Source organism: Apis cerana, linkage group LG3 (genome assembly GCF_029169275.1).
Source record: "Apis cerana isolate GH-2021 linkage group LG3, AcerK_1.0, whole genome shotgun sequence".
In the NCBI taxonomy this organism is placed as follows: Eukaryota; Metazoa; Arthropoda; class Insecta; order Hymenoptera; family Apidae; genus Apis; species Apis cerana.
The window spans coordinates 8,380,034-8,401,546 of record NC_083854.1 but is presented as its reverse complement, the minus strand read 5'-3'; the positions used below and the strand labels follow the sequence as shown (position 1 = coordinate 8,401,546).

General features: G+C 23.7%; 5 protein-coding genes and 1 long non-coding RNA gene across 21 annotated transcripts in view; 4 read left to right on the top strand and 2 right to left on the bottom strand.

The window, feature by feature from the left end:
- The window catches only part of LOC107998108 (protein alan shepard), a 35,600-nt gene extending 32,271 nt beyond the window's left edge, over positions 1–3,329 (bottom strand). For 10 of the 13 annotated variants that reach the window (XM_062072668.1, XM_062072670.1, XM_062072669.1 and 7 more), the window contains exon 1: positions 1,567–3,329. In XM_062072668.1, coding sequence (XP_061928652.1) covers positions 1,567–1,716 — 150 coding nt within the window. In that variant the 5' untranslated portion in view covers positions 1,717–3,329. Of the gene's footprint in view, positions 1–653 lie in introns of all 13 variants that reach the window. The other 3 variants (XM_062072676.1, XM_062072678.1, XM_062072679.1) reach the window with 1 other exon arrangement.
- LOC107998110 (uncharacterized) lies at positions 2,373–8,962 on the top strand. Its single transcript, XR_001766125.3, has 3 exons — positions 2,373–2,507; positions 4,450–4,588; positions 8,525–8,962. It is a non-coding gene; the product is annotated as an uncharacterized LOC107998110 (long non-coding RNA).
- A 726-nt stretch (positions 8,963–9,688) lies between these two features.
- On the top strand, positions 9,689–11,659 carry LOC107998109 (tRNA N(3)-methylcytidine methyltransferase METTL2). Of its 3 annotated transcripts, none has more exons than XM_062072657.1 (6): positions 9,689–9,809; positions 10,148–10,300; positions 10,408–10,722; positions 10,792–10,905; positions 11,001–11,173; positions 11,259–11,659. In XM_062072657.1, exons 2-6 carry the CDS (start codon positions 10,221–10,223, stop codon positions 11,390–11,392), a joined length of 816 nt encoding a protein of 271 aa, XP_061928641.1. In that variant the 5' UTR covers positions 9,689–9,809; positions 10,148–10,220; the 3' UTR covers positions 11,393–11,659. The 3 variants fall into 3 exon arrangements, with proteins under 3 accessions (XP_061928641.1, XP_061928639.1, XP_061928640.1); XM_062072655.1 differs by having other exon boundaries at positions 9,708–9,858; XM_062072656.1 differs by lacking the exon at positions 10,792–10,905 and having other exon boundaries at positions 9,708–9,858.
- An 81-nt stretch (positions 11,660–11,740) lies between these two features.
- LOC107998060 (protein HID1) lies at positions 11,741–15,440 on the top strand. 2 transcript variants are annotated; one of them, XM_062072648.1, is made up of 12 exons: positions 11,741–11,969; positions 12,225–12,584; positions 12,693–12,746; positions 12,861–13,084; positions 13,176–13,417; positions 13,488–13,718; positions 13,814–13,939; positions 13,999–14,255; positions 14,343–14,586; positions 14,652–14,740; positions 14,874–15,037; positions 15,117–15,440. In XM_062072648.1, exons 1-12 carry the CDS (start codon positions 11,904–11,906, stop codon positions 15,337–15,339), a joined length of 2,280 nt encoding a protein of 759 aa, XP_061928632.1. In that variant the 5' UTR covers positions 11,741–11,903; the 3' UTR covers positions 15,340–15,440. The 2 variants fall into 2 exon arrangements, with proteins under 2 accessions (XP_061928632.1, XP_016912564.3); XM_017057075.3 differs by having other exon boundaries at positions 14,652–14,791.
- A 1,748-nt stretch (positions 15,441–17,188) lies between these two features.
- On the bottom strand, positions 17,189–19,134 carry LOC107998243 (uncharacterized). Its single transcript, XM_028666885.2, has 5 exons — positions 18,993–19,134; positions 18,554–18,758; positions 18,155–18,350; positions 17,693–18,078; positions 17,189–17,621 (listed from the first exon to the last, which is right to left on the bottom strand). Exons 1-4 carry the CDS (start codon positions 19,081–19,083, stop codon positions 17,794–17,796), a joined length of 777 nt encoding a protein of 258 aa, XP_028522686.1. The 5' UTR covers positions 19,084–19,134; the 3' UTR covers positions 17,189–17,621; positions 17,693–17,793.
- A 1,161-nt stretch (positions 19,135–20,295) lies between these two features.
- On the top strand, positions 20,296–21,512 carry LOC107998242 (GTPase Era, mitochondrial). Its single transcript, XM_017057430.3, has 3 exons — positions 20,296–20,526; positions 20,604–21,038; positions 21,120–21,512. The coding sequence occupies exons 1-3, from the start codon at positions 20,296–20,298 to the stop codon at positions 21,471–21,473; spliced, it is 1,020 nt and encodes a 339-aa protein (XP_016912919.1). The 3' UTR covers positions 21,474–21,512.
- The last annotated feature ends 1 nt before the right edge of the window (position 21,513 follows it).

Below are 21,513 nucleotides of genomic sequence, written 5' to 3'. Positions count from 1 at the left end.
TTCTTTATATATAAATTAATTGAATCAATCATTTTTAATGTCTTTATCATAAAAATATTATCATAAAAAAGAAATATTTTAAAAATAAAAATTTTAATATTAAAATTTTGTTAATGTTAAATTAATTTAATAAAAATATATATTTCAATAATATATTTCATTATATATTTCGATCTATTAAGTTTGTCATTCATAATTTACTTAAACGCTTAATTCTATTAACAAAATTATAATTAATAATCAAAAGTAATGAAAATTAAAAAATTAAATACATATATTTTAAATAATTTCAACAATAATTTCAAACAAATTCTTTCCAAAATATAACACGATAGACTAAAAGAAACGAAAGAAGAAAGAAAGAATATGTGAAGATGGACGAGAGGTTAAGGTGGGGGAGAGAAAGAAGAGATTGGGTGGGGCAGCAGACGCCCCGCGGCAAACTGTCAAACTACGCCGGTTCCGCAAGGTTCGTGGCTATCAGCCGTCCCCATGGTAATGCTACGTTTTCCAAGAGTGTGTATACACATGTAAATATGCACGCAGCTTAAGAACGAGTATGGCGGGTTCGATATAGAAAATGACCGGCATGATTAATGAAAGAACAAAATATGAAATATAATAACAAGAAATATTGTGTTTTCTTTACTTACTATCATTTTATAGTTGAGCTTCCTCGGCGCGGCTACATTTTCCATTCTCACGGACATGTTAGTGGTGTTATCGCTTGTGGCGCCTGCTCGAAACGATACCGTACCGTCCTATTACTACGGTAATGTGTGTTTCTTCTTTTATTCGTATTTGTACGTTGCTGGTCTGATGTTGCCAAAAGTACGGCGTCACCCCCGTTTTCGTATCTTTCGACACTGGTAGATGCAAAACCCACACAGCACGGTCACGAACGAATTTGCACTCCGATCGGCCGATAAACCGGGGTGGAGCGGAGGCAGAAAAAGAAAGAGAGAGGATAAATAGGTGTGGGTGAAACGCTTCGTAAAACGAGGGTGTTTGTTGGGAGGGGGTAAGAACGAAGTACAGTATGTATGGTTATGGATGTAAAAGGATATAGTTAGTCGGTATGTTTTAACACAAACGAAGTCCGATGCGACAAGCAAAACGATAAATCACTTCGCTCGAAAGAAAGAGAAGAAGACAGTAAGACAATCAAGAGAACGAGAGTAAAAGAGAAAGAAAGAGAGAAGAAAGAGAAAACGAATTGAGGGTTATGACGAAGAAAAAGCAAAGAAAAAGAAAAAGATAGATGTAGTATGTATGGCTTTCTACAGTGATTAAATGTACACGCGGTACGTAAATGTAATAAAGGATAGAATGAGAAAGAATAAGAAAGATAAGGAAAGAAGAGGGTAAAGAGTTGAACCGATGACGGTATGAAATAGATGTTGAGTGTCAAGAGGGTGTGTCGGTTATACACTTCACTACTGCTATCAATCGAACACTTTTCTCCACGTTGTAATTCGTTATTAAAACACGCACCACACCAAGAAAATCAGCTAGCTAATCGAACTAAGTCAACGAGCGGAGAGACTACGCGAGATTATCACCTACTTCGCTGTCGTTTTCAGCCTCAGTGGCGGCCACTGTTGCGGTACGATCGTCCTTATCCACCTCGTTGCCGTCTTCGTCGGGATTGTCCCCTCTCGTTGTCCTCGTCGTTTCAGTTACTGTCTTCTTGATTTTTATCTTTTTTCTGTTCATTCACTATTTCTTTATCTTTTTTCGTCTCCGTTTTTCTTCTTTCGTATTTAGGTCTTCCAGTTATCAAGAAACCTTCCTATCTTTTCCTACTTTCGTCGTCTTCTCGTCCGTTATATCGCGCGTGGCTTCGCACCTTTCTTTACGTACAAATTCCACAAAGCACTACTAATACAGCATGTTACAAAAATAGAGTTTATGTTCCCTTAAATAAAATAAATGTACAATTAATTGTTACTTGTGGTTAGGAAACATTTAGTGTATGTGTTGTCTTGTAGGTAGAGTCTAAGCTACTGCCCGGCGAGGTTCGCCCATCTTGCCCGAAACTAAGGAGAATCGCCGCTTGGAGGCGCAATGTGCGCCACCACCAACGATGGGGCTCCGGCGGCCGCACCTGTCTGCACGACCGCCACTCAACACACACTCACGTATCACGAGATACAAGCGATATCTTACGAGTTTGTCGAGTGCAACAAAGAGATAACTAACGTCTTTATAGTTTGTCTAACAAAGATAGAATCTACTCCCTAACGAATGACGTAGAAAAGAGAGGACCTATGATCACTACGCTTTCTTCGATGAGTTTCGGTGTGGCGTAGTTGGCAGGCATGCGAATGAACGAGTGGCAAACACGACGGAGATCGCTGGTAACAGTGCCCGCGAAAGACAAAGATCGAAAATAAAGGACGATACGAGAGAAGAGAATGAAAAAAGAGAAGAGAGAAAACTAACGACAGACAGTGGCGGGTATAGTCACCCCCGTATACACAACCCTTTGCGATACAATAATAAACGTATGTTTTCTTATATAGAAATCTATTTAAGAATACTGCCAACTTTTCTTTTTTTATTTGTCAAGCATTTATTAAAGAAAAAAAATCAATAGATATCAAAATCAAAATTTTTTTCTTTTCATAAGATGAGATCGATTCTTTCAGCCCTTTCGTTGTGCTCGACAAATTTCTTTCGCACCTTTTCGCGAGAGACTCGCGTTATCGATCGTAGAACGACCTCACTCATTTCTTCTACTCCCTCGAGGTCAGAAGACAAAATTTTCCCGTCGTTTTTTTGAACGGCGAATCTCGATAATTTTCTTTGCAATCATCAATATTTCTCATTCATTAAAATACTATTAGACAAATATATAATCTTTGATTAAGTTTGCGAAAATAATATTCCGCTTTTAATTGATCTTTCCTTCGCATTCTTTACTTATAACTTCTTAACTTGTAACTAAATTCTACTTCTAGTTCTGCCTATTGGTCATTTTTGTGTATTAAGCAAAAAAGATATTCTTTATATTTGTAAGCGTAAATTGTTGATCAATAGTATAAGGAAAATAATTCTCTTGAAACAAACTTTTGATTTAATTATTTTGTACATTTATTTTAATATATACACAACAATTATGCTACATAGCAATTAATTGTATTATTGGAAATTGAATAGATGTTTATAGAATGACATACAATTTTTTTTAAATTCATTGTATAAGAAAAAATTTAAAAAATATCGAACATAATGTTATATCTATAATGTTATTATTGAACTTATATTAGTATGTATCTAAAATTACAAAATTTGTATTAATAAAATATTATTATTTTATTTAATAACAATGATTTTATATCGAATATATATATATGTCTCAATATACTTTTATTTTACGAAAAAGTTAAAAAAAACTGCAAAAATAAATGTAATTTGTATTTGCATATTTTTCAATATATCACAAATAATTAATCATTTTAATAGAATAATTTTAGAATCTATTTCTTAATTATTTTGTTATTTTATTATTATTTTTCTAGTAGATATAAATCATGTCAAAAATATACATAAAAAATTAATAATATACATTCATAAATTGTGAATCATTTAAGAAAGAACATAGATTAACAAAAAAACAATTTTACATTATTATCATTTAATAAATTTTATATTTTCTTAAGATTATCCTTAGATAAGAATATACTTACATGATTTCCTTTATTTTCATAAATGACACATCGATCATTCATAACAACATAATTTCTAGTTAATAATTTTTGTCATTATCCAAACAAATTCGAATTGATAAGTCGGTCATTATATACATAATTTTTTTACTTTAAAATTGAAAAAGTAAGTTTCATAATGTAGTTAGAAAAGGCCAAGGGGATCTTAGTCATTAACATCAATGGCCGTTTACCTGGATTTGCTTTCCTGCCTGTTGACTATCGTTTCTTTGATGAACAAGAAAGCAGGCCACTTTGTTTTGACCGATGTCTTTTCTTGTATCTCTTCTTCTCTTTCCCTCTCATTCACGATGAAATCACGGACAAGGTCAAGGCCGTTGGCCTTCATTTCTCGACATCCTCTACAACCTCCTACGAGTTCTCTCTCTCTCTCTCTCTCTCTCTCTCTCTCTCTCTCTCTCTCTCTCTCTCTCTCTCTCTCTCTCTCTCTCTCTCTCTTCTTCTTCTCTCCTCTCCTCTCCTCTCCTTTCTCTTTTTTCAATGTTCTTTCTAATCTTACATACATTGATACGTAACATCTAATGAATATTTATAATATGATGATTTAAATGGTTTTCAAAACTCTATTAGTTAGTTAGTTTTATTAATTTTATTTTCAATATAACTACTTCTTTTTATCTTTCTGTCATCTGATTATTTTCTATTTTTTATTTTAGTAATTATACTATGATGGATTTTCCAATGAAGTAGGAAATTAAAATAAAAATGTTCTTTGCAGAATGAACGATCTTACTTGGTCGACTCGTCTACTACGTGTGGAATTGCACGGAGATGAGAGGACGGCAGCCACTCAGACATTCCGTTGCTCGTACGAACAGGTTTCCTACCGATTGCAGAAAAAAAGCACTTAGACTTGAGTAAGCTAAACAAAGTTATTCGCAGAGAATCGATATATTCGATTTTGGTATAGAAAGAAAGAATCTTATAAACACTTTCATTTACATTCTCTATGATTATTTTGAATCTGCAAGATAAATATATTAAAGATATTTTAGAGAAAATTTCTTATAGAATCGTTTTTTGGACAGAATTTATATTTTTCATGTTAATATTAATTCTTTAATTCATTATAGATGCTATGCTATATAATGCTACAAACATGTTCTATTATATTTATTATATTATTGACTATATTTCAAAAACTGAAAATAATACTTATTAAAGACCATATAAATATCGGAATAAAGTTTTCGTTTCTATACAGATATTGCATTCGTTCAGTCATCAATATCATTTATTGATTACTAAATGATAGATAAAACTAGATAGATTACTTTTAATTTTCTTTTTTTTAAGTAATTTATAAGATACATTCAAATATTAGTTAATAATTTTACATAATATTATATATTTATTTAATATACATATCTTTGTAAATACTATATATGGGACATAATATTGAAAGAGATGGTTAGAGATGCTCGAATATTGTGGTAAGAAATTCCACGATGTACGCTAAAATTCCCTAGGGGCACTTGGGTCAACAGGAAGTCAAGGCCACGCGGTCAATTGCCTCGCGATCCGTCGCCGTTATAAATAGATACGAGCAGTCGGTATCTACGCATCTATTTGCACGCATGCTGTAAAATCCGACTTATTCCGACCAAAGTATAGACAGTTTTTGTTTTCTCTGGACTTTTTTCTAATATATCTCAAAAATTCTTATTCATAAAGTGATATGTAATGAACATATTGAATCTCTTATTAATCTAATTATTTATTTCTATTATCTCTTTAATATGAGAAATAAATTTCTTTCAGATATAAATACAATCGATATCATTAAAAGAAATAAGAAAAATGAGAAATATCACTTTTTAATTTCTATATAAGTTGATTATTCGAATAATTTGAAAATAAAATAGACCATAATGAAAAAATGAAAATTAAAAATTCTTATATAACAAATTAAAATTTGTTTTCGTTTTAAAAATGCACTTATTATTAGATTTAAATTTGTTAAATACGAATTACGAAATATGCAAAATATAATTTACTATTTAAGATCTTAAATTTTCATCATTTTTAAATTCATTTGTAAATTCCATTTAATATATAAATTTATTTAAATTTATTTCTATTATTTTCACTTTATAAATGTTTAAAATGATAAATTTATTGCATTTATTAATTCTTGTGAAAAAAAGATACACTATTATCTTATATTTAGAATGTCATATTGTATTTTATTAGAATGCATTAATACAATGATACATTGTTGTAACGAAATGTCAGATATTATCACAATAGAGTTTGGACAGAAGGAAACAGTTCCTATGAAACAAGAAGAGTATTTATTGATCCGGTAGATGGTGGATATAGCAAACATGGTTTATAAATCTGCCACGAAAACTATAACTGATACTAATTTGTTTTCTTTGATATGAAATTATTACTCATGTCTATCTTTTATAAAAAGAATCAATTTGATAAATGATATGGTCTTTTTTTATATTTTTCGTAAAACGCAAAAATTAATATTGGAATGAATTGTTTAAATTTAATATTTTTTATTTCTTAAAAATAATATCAATATTTATCTTCAAATAACCCCAAAAAGAAATTGTTTAATTTCTTTTTGTTTTTATTAATGTATATTTTTTATTTTATGATCAATTTTATTTTATTATTTTTTTCATTTTTAACAAATATTTCAATTTTTTTAATATAATATAATTTGATAAAAAAATATAGGCCGTGGACAAATTCAGGGAAAATAACCCTGCATCACCCTATAGTAGCAGAATATATAATCTCGAGGTCATTGCCCGAACGATCTTTGGGGGTTCCACCATGCCTAGAACGAGGGTGAAATAACTCGGAATACTGGACAGATATCGATCACTTTCTCTCAAAAAGCTAAAATGCAAAGATGCAATTATCTTAATTAAATATCTTTACATCTGTTCTATTTATCAATGTACATAAAAAATCATTCTAAAATAAATTTAAAAAAAATAACATAATAAAAAGAATCATCTTTCTATATTCTTTCTGTATTTCTTTAGTATTTCATATTAATTGATTTTTATTTATCATTGAATTACCAATTTAAATTTTAAATAATTTTATTTATTACTTTAAGTTTATTATTTATGGCGAGACAAACAAACATTAAAAAAAATTTTTAAATTATGTATGAAAAAAATAGTATTTATTTATTAATAAAGAATGAACATATTATAATATATATTAGTATTATATTTGTAATATAATATTATATATAATATTAATTTTTGAATGCCATTATCTATAATTTTAATTCTTTAAAATAAAATTTTCATTCCTTAGATTTTATTCTCTTTTTTTTTCATAAGTTTCATTTTATATTAATGATCATTTTATATTTTATATAATGGTTAATTTAAAGAAACAAATATAATGTATACATTTCATCTACAATTTGATGCAGTAATGTTTATTAATTCTTTTTTTTTTCTCGACGATAGTATGTAAGGATAAAGGTCATTTTTAATATATGAGATGCTCAAAAGAAGAAAAAAAAGAATAGAACAAGAACAAGGAAGATTCAAAAAATATTTTATGAATAGGAGAAAGAGATAGGATAAGGGTTGTTTAACGGATGGCCATGCCTTTTGGGGCAGTGGCCCTTGCTGTGATGTCTCCGAGGGTGAGAAGGGGCAGACGAGGTCCTACGCGTTATTGAGCGGGCATTTCCCACAAAGCGCAGACGAGGGCAACCACCCCGTAGCGCTGCGGCGCGCAGAGTTCTCTACTCACTCTTCTTTCTTTCCCTCTCATATTTTCTATCTTCCTTTCTCTCCCTCTTTTTCCTGCTTCTTTGTCCAATCTCTGCATCTCTCCCTGCCCTATCTCCATTTTTATCTTTTTTGTCGTCTTCTTTTTCTTTCTCGTATCTCTTTTTTTCTATATTCTTTTCTATTTAGACAGATGTATATACATATATACATATATACATATGCATATATATATATTTGAATGTAATTGGTAATTAAATTTATTAGATGCTTATATCTTTTATCACTTAATTTCTTTTTTCTCTTCTCTCTTTTTGAATTTTAATAATATAATAACGGAAAATTAAAATTGACTTATGTATTTAAGTATATATATAGAAAAGTTAAAAAAATTTTTGTGAATGATGATTTTAATATATATCATAAAATTTTAATAATTTTTATATAAAATATGAAACAATCTTTATATAATTTTTTATATATAATAATCTTTGAATCTTCATCTTCAAGAAATCTATATAGAAATTATTTTATTGTTTTTATTTGCTTTTTTTTAATTTTCTGTATTTCTTCTTTGCTTATCTTTTTAATCTCCTTGTTATATTTTTTATTCATACTTTTATCAACATAACATTTTTTTCTTTTCATTTTCTGGAATTTTATTATTAAAAAAATATATAATAATAATATTCAAATAATAATATTCTTATACTTTATAATAATCTTTCGAAAATTATTTTTAATTATATTTTATTTTCTTTTAATTACTATAATAGTAATAGTAATAATAATATATTTAGTTAAATATTTATGATTATTGCAATATACAAAATATATTATATTATTTTTTTATTTTATATATTTTAAACATAATAATTGAAAATATTTTTTATAAATATTAAAATTTTTATCTTTGTATTAATAATATAAATATATAATATAAATATATTTTGTTATCTTTGTGTTAATAATATAAATATATTCATTGTCTTATACGTTTATTTTTTAATATTTGATATAAAAAAATCTATTATAAAAAATTTTTAATTTCACTTTTCTTAAATTTTCTTCCAGGTGCCCGAAATCGATGAATACTAACCTCCGTGAAAACATAAGTAAAAGAGAAATGGATGTATCGATCTCACCCCTAGGGACTTGCTGGGATTAGTATATCACGGTAGCCACCCACGACGAACTATGAAACACCATGCAATAGCGGAAGAATCTTCTAATATTTAGTAATATTATTTAGTGCCATAGTAGTAGTGCCATAGTAGTGCCATAGTATTTTTTAAAGAATTTAATCGATAATTTTTAATAATTTTACATATTTCAATTAAAATTTATTTTAATATACAATAAAATTATTGGAATATGTTATTATAATTATTATAAATATTTATATAATAAATTATATAAATTATTATATAATTTATTATAACATATTAAATAAGATATCTTTATAATATATAAAGTAATAAAATAATAATATATTTTTCTAAAGTTCATAAATTATCTTTTTCTTTAATTTTAATTTAAGATAAGATAACATTATTTTTTATTAATAATAATAATGAAAGATGTGTTCAATATGTTAAATTCTATACAAAATCGTATTATTTTAATATTAATAATTAATATTTGTATATCATTATTTGATATTATATATTTATATTAAAAATACTCAATAACTAATATATACTAATACAGTATACAATTTTTATAAATAATATTATATTATCAAGATAATATTAATTTTGAGAAAAATATAAATGCTTATAATTTCGTTCATCTTTGAGGTACCAATCTAATGATGCAACATATCACCCTTAACTTGCACCCTTTGCGTCACACCCATCCTGTTTCCGCATACCACATGCCCTCAACCTATATCTGTCTCTTAGGTCATTGATCTGCAAGGATTCTATTATGCGATATTTATATATATATATATATATATATATAATTTAAATTATTTATTGTAATTTAAAAAAATATTTTTAAATAGTTAAAATAAAATATTATAAAAATAATGACATTCTATTATAAAGTTTATTATATATTACTCTATTTCATATAATTTTATATAATATTCTATTATAATAAAGGATTGTTATTTAACAACTTATTTTGAATATATTATTTTATATTATATTTTATCAATTTTTTCATTTGATATAAAATTTTTCAATAGGAAATAACTTATATTTATACACAAATATACTTACTATGTTTATTTTAATATATATACTTAACATATGTATATATAAGACATTATAGAAAACGCATGATACAAAGATGGAAGAAGATATATCGAAATTTCAACAGAATGAGTCAAATAACAAAAGACCACAATTTGGTAACAGAATTCTTTCTAATAATAACAATGTATTTCAACATAATGCATGGTATATTATTATTTAATATATATATTTATATATTATTATTTAATATTTAATAATTTGTAATATTAAAGTTTTATAATTATAACCTATAAAATATTTTTAAATCAAATTGTTGTATAAAAATTAATCATAATTAATATAATCATTAATCATAATTATAATCATAATCATAATATTATTAATCATAATTAATATAATTAATTATAATTAAAAAAAATTAATATATTAAACTTAAATATATATACTTTCATTTATTATAAATAATTTTTATTACTTAAATTATTATTTAAAGGGATAATATTATATGGGATGAAGAACAGCAAAATTTAGCAAAACAAAAAGTAAATGAAAATTCAACCATAACTATGTCAGATGAAAAAATTTGGGAATATGAACATGAGGCTTATAAATACTGGGATAAGTTTTATGGAATACATGAAAATAAGTATATAGATCAATTATTAATAATTTCTTTAAATTTTGAAATAAATATAATAATTTTTAATAATTTTTTTAAATTATGAAAAAAAATGTTCATTTTTAATGTTACAGATTTTTCAAAGATAGACATTGGTTATTTACAGAATTTCCTGAGTTAGCTGCTGATATTGTAAAACAAAATATTAAACAACCTCTAAGATTTAAAAATGAAAACATAAAAAAAAATAATCAAGAAACTCATGAAAATATCCTTGATTTACCTAATAAAAATGGAAATAAAATTTTGGAAATTGGTTGTGGAGTAGGAAATACAGTATTTCCAATACTTTTGTATAACACAGATGCAAACTTATTTGTATATTGCTGTGATTTTTCTGCAAAAGCATTAGATATATTGAAACAGAATTCTGCTTATGATACATCGAGGTATAATCTTATATTTTAAATAACATATTATAACAATATTAGATGACATTATTTATATTTATTTTAAAGATGTAAAGCATTTATTCTTGATGTAACACAAGAGGAATGGCAAACTCCTTTTGAACCAGAAAGTTTAGATATTATTGTATTGATATTTGTTCTTTCAGCTATAAATCCTGAAAAGTAAATATATCAAGTATATATATTTTTATAGTTAAAACTTTATAATTAAAAATGTTAACATAATTATATATATAAACTATAATTTATTTCTGCAGAATGAAACATATCATAGAACAAGTTCATAAATATTTAAAATCAGGTGGATTAGTTTTATTTCGAGATTATGGAAGATATGATTTAGCTCAATTAAGATTTAAAAAAGGTAGTTGCCTTGCAAACAATTTTTATGTTCGAGGAGATGGAACTAGAGTGTATTTCTTTACACAAGGTATTTAATATTAAATTAGATATTTAATAAATAATATATAAAAGTAATAAATAAAATAATAAATAAATGAAATATTTATTTACAGAAGAAATTAGGATATTGTTTACAAGTTGTGGTTTTATAGAAGAACAAAATCTTATAGATAAGAGATTACAAATTAATAGAGGAAAACAACTTAAAATGTATAGAGTATGGATTCAAGGAAAGTATAGAAAATAAATGAAAATTATAATTGATGTAACTATTTCATTTTTTTAAAAATATTATTCTTTTCTAAAATATTAAAGAATACATAAAAACATTTAATCAAAGATAATTACAATTACGAAACAAAGAACAATTATAAAATATATTAAAATATCAAAATAAAAATTTATTTAAATTTTTATCTATAAGATAAGATTATTAAAATCTTAAAACATTAAAATATAAACAATTTGTAATTTGTAAGTATTCAAATTTAATAAAATCTTTATACAAGAAAAAGTATTATTTATTTGTATAATATATTTATAATTTAATAATATATATCTATCTATATTATTTATAATATATATATTACTATAGAAGAAAAAAATTATAATTCAGAAAAAAAATTTATATTGGCAACATTGTTTTAAAGCATAAATATGGCGGCGATTGTAATCGTCTTAGTTTAAAGAAAAATAAGACATTTTTGTGATTCATCACTAAACTATTTACTTTAAATTTATTAAAAATATAGAAAAACATGGGAAATGCTGACACAAAATTAAATTTTCGAAAAGCAGTTGTACAATTGACATCAAAAACGCAGGTGAAAATTGTTATTTATTATTTTGTTCAATAGCATATGATATGTTTGACATTTCAAATCAATTCCAAATATATATAATTTTTGCATTGTTTAAATCAATAAAAGATATTTAAATAAATATATAATATCTATATTTTTTTTATAAAATATTATTATTTTACTTTATATTTTTTTTTAATTTTACGAAAATTGCTAATAAATTATAATTTGCCACTATAGGTTACAAAATATAATATTTTTTTTTTGTAATTGTAGGTGATCGACGCTTCAGATGATAATTTCTGGGATCAATTTTGGTCTGAAAATGTGACTAATGTACAAGATATTTTTACTTTAATTCCTGCACCTGAAATTCGTATATTAAGAGAAGAAGCTCCTTCAAATTTAGCCACATTATGTTATAAAGCAGTGGAGAAATTAGTGAAAGCAGTTGATAACAGTTGTAGAACACAAAGAGAACAACAAACTGTTTTAAACTGTTGTCGTTTATTAACAAGATTATTACCTTATATTTTTGAGGATGCTGATTGGAAGGGATTCTTTTGGTCTAGTCTACCTGGTAAAGAAGATGAAGAAAGTGTACCTTTAGCTCATTCTTTACTTAATGCTCTCTGTGTAAGATATATTTTTGAAAATAATAAAAAATATTAGAAGTTATTATATTTATAATTATATTTATATTTCTCTTTTATATTTATAATTATATTTATATTTCTACTTTAGGATCTCTTATTTTGTCCTGATTTTACAGTAGCTGCAAATAAAAAATCTGGTCCTGTAAGTATTTTTTTATATTTATATAAAATTATAATATATATATATAAATTATATTATAATTTTTAAAATATTATATTAGTATTTATTAAAATAAAATTTTTGGAATTTTTTTAGGATAAAGCAGAAGAATTACAATCTATAGATAGTTGTGAATATATTTGGGAAGCTGGTGTAGGATTTGCCCATTCACCTCCTAGATATCCAATTTTAGATTCAAATAGAACAGAATTACTAAAGTTGTTACTAACTTGCTTCAGTGAAACCATGTACAATCCTCCTCTGGATTTATCAGTTACTCCAAACAAATGGATTCAACACTTAACTAGTTCTGAAAATAGGTAAGTTAAAATGTTTTTTAATATAAATTTATTATTAATATGTAACAAAATATAAAAATAATTAGTTTAAAATGTTCATATTTTAATACAGACATGCTTTGCCTATGTTTACATCATTATTGAATACAGTATGTGCATATGATCCTGTTGGACTTGGAGTGCCATACAATCATTTATTATTTACTGATTCGTTAGAACCATTAGTTGATGTTGCATTACAAATTCTTATAGTAACATTAGATCATGATACTAGTGGTAGTACTTCATTAGAAGAAGGAAATATTGGAGATAATTTATTCATTAATTATTTAAGTCGAATTCATCGAGATGAAGGTAAAATTTATATTTAATTATAGGTTTTTTGAACAAATAATCAGATAAATTATTATTTTTAAATTTTCAGATTTTCAATTTGTATTGAAAGGTATTACAAGATTATTAAATAATCCATTAATGCAGACATATTTACCAAATTCAACTAAGAAAGTACATTTTCATCAAGAATTATTGGTATTTTTTTGGAAAATGTGTGACTATAACAAGAAATTTTTATATTATGTACTAAAAAGTTCAGATGTTCTTGAAGTATTAGTACCTATATTGTATCATTTAAATGATTCGCGTGCCGATCAATGTAAATGATGAATTAAATAATTATAATCTTGAAAAAATTGATAAAATTTAAATAAATACTTTTATTACATATAATAATTAAATATAATTTTGCAGCTCGTGTTGGATTAATGCATATCGGTGTATTTATTTTACTTTTATTAAGTGGAGAACGTAATTTCGGCGTTAGATTGAATAAACCATATACAGCTACAGTACCTATGGATATTCCTGTTTTTACAGGTATTATAATATTAATATATTCTATTTATCAATTGTGATATTTTTTTAATTATTTATAGGTACTCATGCTGATTTGCTAGTCACTGTTTTTCACAAGATAATTACAACTGGACACCAAAGATTACAGCCATTATTCGATTGTTTACTAACAATTCTAGTCAATGTATCTCCATATCTTAAAACACTATCAATGGTGGCTAGTACTAAGCTATTACATTTGCTTGAAGCATTTAGCACTCCATGGTTTTTATTTTCAGCACCTACTAATCATCATTTAGTATTTTTTCTTTTAGAAATTTTTAACAATATCATTCAGGTAATTTATAGAAAATAATTTATAGAAAAAGATTTTTAAATTTAAAATAGAATGAAAATTAACAAAGTTCATTTTGCATGTTATTAGTATCAATTTGATGGAAATAGTAACTTGGTTTATACTATAATACGCAAAAGACAAGTTTTTCATGCATTAGCAAATTTACCAAGTGATTGTAATACAATTGCAAAGTCTCTCAGTAAAAGACAACGTCGTCATGTACCTGCTAGTACATCTAATGAAAATGTTAATGAAACAGCAATGGAAGGTTCACATCCTGCACAACCTGCAGAACCTGGAACTTTAAAAGCAACTTTATTAGAAACCCCAGGTAAATTTCTGATATTTTATTATTCGTTATTTGATATTAATATCTTTTGATTAATTATTTCAAAGGTATTGAAAAAATGACTGAAAAAGAATCTGCACATCCATTAAGTCCTTCAGTAAATATTGATGTAGGAAAGTCTAATCATCAAAACAATGTAAGCTCTACAGAAGATTTAATGAATTCTACTAAAAACACTGTTATACCAGTAAGATTATAATGGTATAAATAATCAATAAATATATTTAATATTCATAAACTATTTATATCTTATTTTAATAATTAAATAGAAAGGAGGTATTAGAGTGGCAGAACACAATTCTTCTAACAATATAAATCAATGGGTTCCTTCTAGTGAATGGGTATATCAATGGAAAACTAAACTTCCATTACAAACTATTATGCGATTACTTCAAGTTCTTGTACCTCAAGTTGAAAAAATATGCATTGATAAGTAAGTATAATTTATTTTTCCTTTTAATTTTTTTATTATAAATTATAAATATGTACATTTATCTTATGAAATATTTCAGAGGTCTTACAGATGAAAGTGAAATTTTGAAATTTTTACAACATGGTACATTAGTTGGCTTGTTACCAGTACCACATCCTATTCTTATTAGAAGATATCAAGCAAATGCAGGAACAACTGCTTGGTTTAGAACATATATGTGGGGCGTTATATATTTAAGAAATGTTGAACCACCAATATGGTATGATACTGATGTAAAGTTATTTGAAATCCAAAGAGTCTAAACGCAATGAAGATTAAGCAAACTTATTATTAATAACTTTAATATTGAAATTTATATATTATTTTTCCTTGAAATATCATTTTCTTAGTATAAAGAAAGAAATCTCAGTAATTTATTTATTATTATTAAATTGCTTCCAATAATAATTTATTTTAACTTTAGTAACTAGTAAGTGACATTTTCAAAAATATAATCTTTCTTATGAGTCTATTACACAGAATTATAGAACTGATTTTGCAAATATTAATTATGGGAAACTATAATAATATATTATAATTCTCAACTTTCATTAATAAATATATAAATATTTGTTACTATGTAAGTGCCTTCACAAATACAAATCATAAATACATAAATTGATAAATTAGTAAATATATTTAATGAATAATATAATTCTTTTTCCTTCATCAATTTAATATTTTCAATAAAAAAATATTACTTGTTTATTTTTTATTACTGAATACAATATTATAATATTATAATATTATTTATTATATTATATATTATAATATTATAATATTAAAAATAAATGAAATGTAATATATTAGTCTGTAAATCTGTGTAATAGTAATAAAAATTTTGAAAGATATGATAATTCATACTATTATGCATAATATATTATTTAAAATACAAATATTATTTGTTTTCGTAATATTTTTATTTTATCATGCTTTAAAATTATATAAAAGTATAAAAGTAATAAAAGAATAACAAATGAATTTATTAAATTTTAAGTGCACTGATAATTTTTTTTTAGTTATTTTAATGTTTTGAAAATTAGAAAATGGAATTCTTTTTTGTTTGTTTCATATATTATAATTATGTATTTAAATTATTAGATTTTTAATCTCATAATATGAACTATATTTATTTACTAGAATTTTAAAAATAACAATCATATATTAAATATATTAGATATATCTAATATATTAGGTAAATTTATTTTATAATTAAAATACTAAAAAAAAAAAAATTAATATAATTTCTTTTTAAATATATATAATTTTACCTTTTACTTCAATTTAAGAAATTTAATAAGTTAGTTTATTAATACTATGATTTTTTATAAAAATATTTTGTTTATTTGTATATATAGCAAAAAAAATCATATAAAGAAAATGATTTTGAAATATTAAAATTTAGAAACTTTAATGTTTCTTATGTATTTTAATATTTCTATATGTATTTATATATTGATTGCATTTATACAACCTCAATATTTGTATTTTAAGATTAAAATATTTTTCTTTTAATATATAAGTTTAATAATAAAATAATATGTAATCACTTCACCATAGCAAAATAAACATCTCCTCTTATTTATTACATCATAAAACTATAAGTATAATGTAGTTTGATATTTGTAACAAATTTGGTATATACCAAATTGAAAAAATAATAAAATAAAAATTTAATAATATTTTCCTTGATTCAAGCTATATTTTGATATGCAAGATTATAGCTTGAAAATTATAATTAATTATAAATATTAGATATAATATTCTATATAATAATGTATTATATAAATTTATTTTAAATGCAAAAAAAAGTTATTATGTAAACTTTCATTTACATATATAAACAGTTTTAATATCGACAAGAAAAATATATATGTATGTGCGCGTACTAACGTGTATATATATATATATATATATATATATATGTATACACTTACCTTATATTATGTACAAATATATAATCAAATATTATAAAATACGTACATTATAATTAATTTATACTTTTATTAATCATTATACAATAGAATCAATATTTTATTAATTATTTTAATTCGTGTTAAAAGATTATAAATTTATTTTAAATGTAGTAAATTGTGGAAAAAGTGGACAATCTGCATTAAATATAATTTTATATTTATTTTTTCTATAATTTTAAATTTTATTTTATTGTATAATAATTTCATTTTATAAATAAACGAATATTAATTTTATGTTAATTATAATTATATCATAATATAATGATTTCTTTATGTTCTTTATGAAAAAGTTTTTTATAAGCAAAGAAATGTATTCTTTCATCATAAATCATTTTGTATATCTATCTTTTGCTTAAATAAAAGCATTTATAAGCATTTATTTATAAAAAAAAGAAATACACATTATATTGCATTAGACATAAAGTATCATGGACATCATACTAATTTTTTAATTCAGATATTGTATAATGCCCTGGATGTTACAAGTAATTCTATATTTTATTTGAATTACAGATATTATCAAGATGTTATATTAATATTTGTATCACAGATGTAAAAGTTTATCTAGCCTAGAAAAATTAATATTAACTTTTTAGTTTTTTATTTATACAAATTAAAAATTCAATAATAAAGTACTTACTAATATAATTAGAGATGAACTTTTTATGAGCATCAATTTATGTTTACAAAATGTAGTATATGAAAAAATAGTGATAAAATTTTATACATTTTTATATTATTTTATCGCATAACTTTGTCATAAGACGGTGGTGGAGCTTCATCCGATGCATTACTTGGTGGAATCAGAATAGCAATATGGTAAGGTGGTGGCGGATTCTGTCTTATTATAGAAATAGGTCTAATATTTTCATTGGGCATTGTAGTTGTAGACGTGATGTGTTCTTCTTGAATTTGATGCTCTTCATGACTGTTACGTTGATTTCGACAATATAAAATAGAGTATAAACACGCAAATAATGATAATGTCAATAACCCCCAAAATATAAATATTTCTATACCTTGACCCTTGAAAAAAATATTCGATATTAATTAAAAAAAAAATTAAAAATTATTTATAAAAAATATTTCAATTTCAATTTACCTTGTCTCCAAAGTAAAATTTTGCAGCAGCAACAAAACCTGCTGCAAGTACAAATGTTATCCAAACACCACATCGTAATCTATAACTTGCAAGTTCTGCATCATTAAATTCCGAAAAATCTAAAAGACTTCTATTTGTTCCATTTGATGTAGTATTTGATAATATTAATTGATTATTTCCTGCAGTTGTTACATTACTATAAACATACAAAAGTTTGATATTTTAAGTGTTACTCTACTTATAATAATTTAAAGACTCATATTACTTATAACTATTTATTATGAAGGGCGAATCATTTATAAATACTTTCTGATGATAGACATGTATAAGTGAGTCACCCTGTATATAAGAAGAACATGTTCCTCAGATTCCTCTTAGTAGACCTTTTTCTTTAATTACTTGGAGATGTTGTTCAGTTGAGAATGTTGAGTAGAACCAACTGGAAAATTGTTTTGATTTTCATTATTTGTTCTTATTGCTGTTCTTAGCATTCTGCAACTATTCATGTTACTAGGACCAGCTATATTTCCCATAGTATTCAGATTTTGAAATCGATGAAGTGGTGTAAACATTTGTCTCATATCTGCATTATATCTACATTGATCTATAAAAATAATAAATGTAAGAATGAAATGTAAGAATGTAAAAATAAAATTTTTCTGCTTTTTTTAATTAGATGAATATTAAAGTTTTAAATTTAAAAAAACTATCTTAAATCAATATTCTAACACTATATTAAATCAATATTCAAAAAAATTATTAAATGATATAATATAATATAATATTGTTAAATGAATTAAAAAATCGAAAAATTAAAAAATTTATTGAATTTTCTTACTAAAGCGTGTTTTTGATAAAGGTGTGGCGGGGCATCGGTGACCAGTAAAACTGTAATATCTGCCCGCCGGTTTGTTAATCCAGAAATGCATGCTCTATTCGTATCGTTTTAAAGATCCATTACTACAAACTTTTTTTAAAATCAATTATAGAAAACTTTCCTTTATCAGTGTCATAAATGTATTCACAATGAGCTTGCAAATGTTTCTAATTCAAGTTCCATTGCTTGTACATTTTAAATCAATGTATCGCATCATAATATTTCTGAGATTCATTATTTATAAAAAAAATTTTGTTAATTTTTCTAAAAATATATTTTTATTTTATATGATTTTAATTGCATTAAAAAACATTACAAATTCGAATTAAAATGATAACATGTATTCGAATACATACGTCAACCAAACCCAACTAAACTTCAGCTTGAATTTTTATCTTTGCAAATTAAAATCAGGTATACTAACACTAATGAAATATGTGTACGTATTTATGAAATGTTTAATATATAAATAAAAATATAGACAAAATTGATTTTTCAAAATGAAATTAAATATTTGAAAATAAATTGTATTTTTTTTTATAGATTTATAAATCATTTTCTTATTTTTTAATTTTATTTCTTTTTTATAATATTTAATTATTTCGTAAGTTTATATATATTTAAAAAAATATATATAATGCATTTATCTTATTCAATACATTTATTATTTGAAAAAAATGAAAATTTTTTTTAAATATTTTAAATATAAGCACTATATTCAAATATCTAAAGTTTAATTCTAATAAATATTTTTTATCACTTTAAATATTTATATATTTTATATTTATTTACATTATTTATTAAGATTTGTTTATTAAATTAATTTATTTATTACAAAAATTATATATATTTAAATCAATTTTTAAAAATTTTTAATATCTTTTTATTTATTATAATGTTAAACTTTTGACATTAGAATAAAATATTGTAGAATAAAAATGATGTATCAAAAATTTAAAATTATGTATATATATATATATATATATATATATATATATGATTTTAAAATCAGATGGCTGAAATGAACTCTGTGTGTTATATGTAAACTCTGTTTAATTTATAAATATGTCTTTGAATTGATATCTTATTTCTGAATTATACTTAAATTATTATATATCATACTTTATCATGAAAAAATAATATTTAAATATATTTATAAATAATATTGATAAATTAATTTATATACATATTAAGATCTAACCTATTTGTCTTTTTGTAGTTTTAACAAATAATGTAGTTTTAACAAATTTATAATTTTATTAAAATGATAATATTTAAGATTAAACAATACGTATTTCAATCTGAATTATATTTTTTAAAACGATTTTTTTTCTACTCTTGTATTTGGAATACCAATAATCAAGAAAATATTATTTCAAAATTAAATCATAAATCAGAATTATATCATGAGAATAAAAAATTGTTAAAAGTTGCAATTCTAGGTTTACCAAATGCAGGAAAAAGTACATTAGTGAATAAACTTATACATAGATCTGTATGTATTCTAATTTATATTTAAATTATTTATTATTTTAATAGTTTAATTTTTAAAAGAAAATATTTTTGATGAAGATATGTCCAACATCTTCAAAAGTACATACCACAATACATAAAGCAGAAGCAATACATACTGAGGGAAATACACAAATTATATTCATGGATACTCCAGGATTAGTAATGGCTAAAGAAATTAAAACTTATAAATTATTAAAAACATTTGATGAAGATATTAAAAATGCAATCACTGATGCAGATGTTATTGGAATAATACAAGATGTTACTAATGTATATACTAGATATAAATTGGAGGATTTTGTTCTTAATTATATAAAAAATAAAGTAAAAGATATACCATTATTGATGATATTTAATAAAGTAGATAAATTAAAGAAAAAAAATATATTATTAGATCTTACAAGAATGTTAACAAATAATAGTAATTATCCAAAATTTGATGATATTTTTATGATATCTGCATTAAATGAAGATGGAGTGGATGATTTAAGGGTAATATACAAATATATTATAATAATAATATAATTATTAATGATTAAGTATATATGTATTCATGTGTTTAAATATTTTTAGACTTATCTGCTTGATATAGCTAAAGTAAAAAATTGGAAGTATAAGGAGGAATTTTATACTGATCAATCAACTAAAACTATAATAGAAGAAACAGTTAGAGCTAAGTTATTGGATATACTTCCATGTGAAATGCCATACAAAGTGAAAATAATAATTGATCATTTAGAGTTTGGAGACGATAATATTAATATCTTTTTAACATTAGATTGCCCTAAAAAAAGATATGTAAGAACTTTATTAAAAATGAAATCTCATAAAATTAAGTGCTTAGCATTTGATGTAGAAAAGGAATTACGTCATGCATTTAGAACTACTGTAATTGTACGTATAAATGTAAAATGTACAAGCAGTTAATCATCTCAATTACATTAATAAAATCATTTTTACAAATAAT

Bases quoted from the DNA above. Each gene is read 5' to 3' on its own strand.
- LOC107998243 (XM_028666885.2), bottom strand. From the start codon at position 19,083: ATGCATTTCTGGATTAACAAACCGGCGGGCAGATATTACAGTTTTACT. The intron at 18,759-18,992 runs GTAAGAAAATTC...TTATTTTTATAG, and splicing joins TTTATCAAAAACACGCTTTA to ATCAATGTAGATATAATGCA. The intron at 18,351-18,553 runs GTAATTAAAGAA...GTATGTTTATAG, and splicing joins CAACTGAACAACATCTCCAA to TAATGTAACAACTGCAGGAA.
- LOC107998242 (XM_017057430.3), top strand. From the start codon at position 20,296: ATGATAATATTTAAGATTAAACAATACGTATTTCAATCTGAATTATAT. The intron at 20,527-20,603 runs GTATGTATTCTA...TTTTTGATGAAG, and splicing joins ATAAACTTATACATAGATCT to ATATGTCCAACATCTTCAAA. The intron at 21,039-21,119 runs GTAATATACAAA...AAATATTTTTAG, and splicing joins ATGGAGTGGATGATTTAAGG to ACTTATCTGCTTGATATAGC.
- LOC107998060 (XM_017057075.3), top strand. From the start codon at position 11,904: ATGGGAAATGCTGACACAAAATTAAATTTTCGAAAAGCAGTTGTACAA. The intron at 12,747-12,860 runs GTAAGTATTTTT...GAATTTTTTTAG, and splicing joins CAAATAAAAAATCTGGTCCT to GATAAAGCAGAAGAATTACA. The intron at 14,792-14,873 runs GTAAGATTATAA...ATAATTAAATAG, and splicing joins CTAAAAACACTGTTATACCA to AAAGGAGGTATTAGAGTGGC.
- LOC107998109 (XM_062072655.1), top strand. From the start codon at position 9,749: ATGGAAGAAGATATATCGAAATTTCAACAGAATGAGTCAAATAACAAA. The intron at 10,723-10,791 runs GTATAATCTTAT...TTTATTTTAAAG, and splicing joins TCTGCTTATGATACATCGAG to ATGTAAAGCATTTATTCTTG. The intron at 10,906-11,000 runs GTAAATATATCA...TTATTTCTGCAG, and splicing joins TCAGCTATAAATCCTGAAAA to AATGAAACATATCATAGAAC.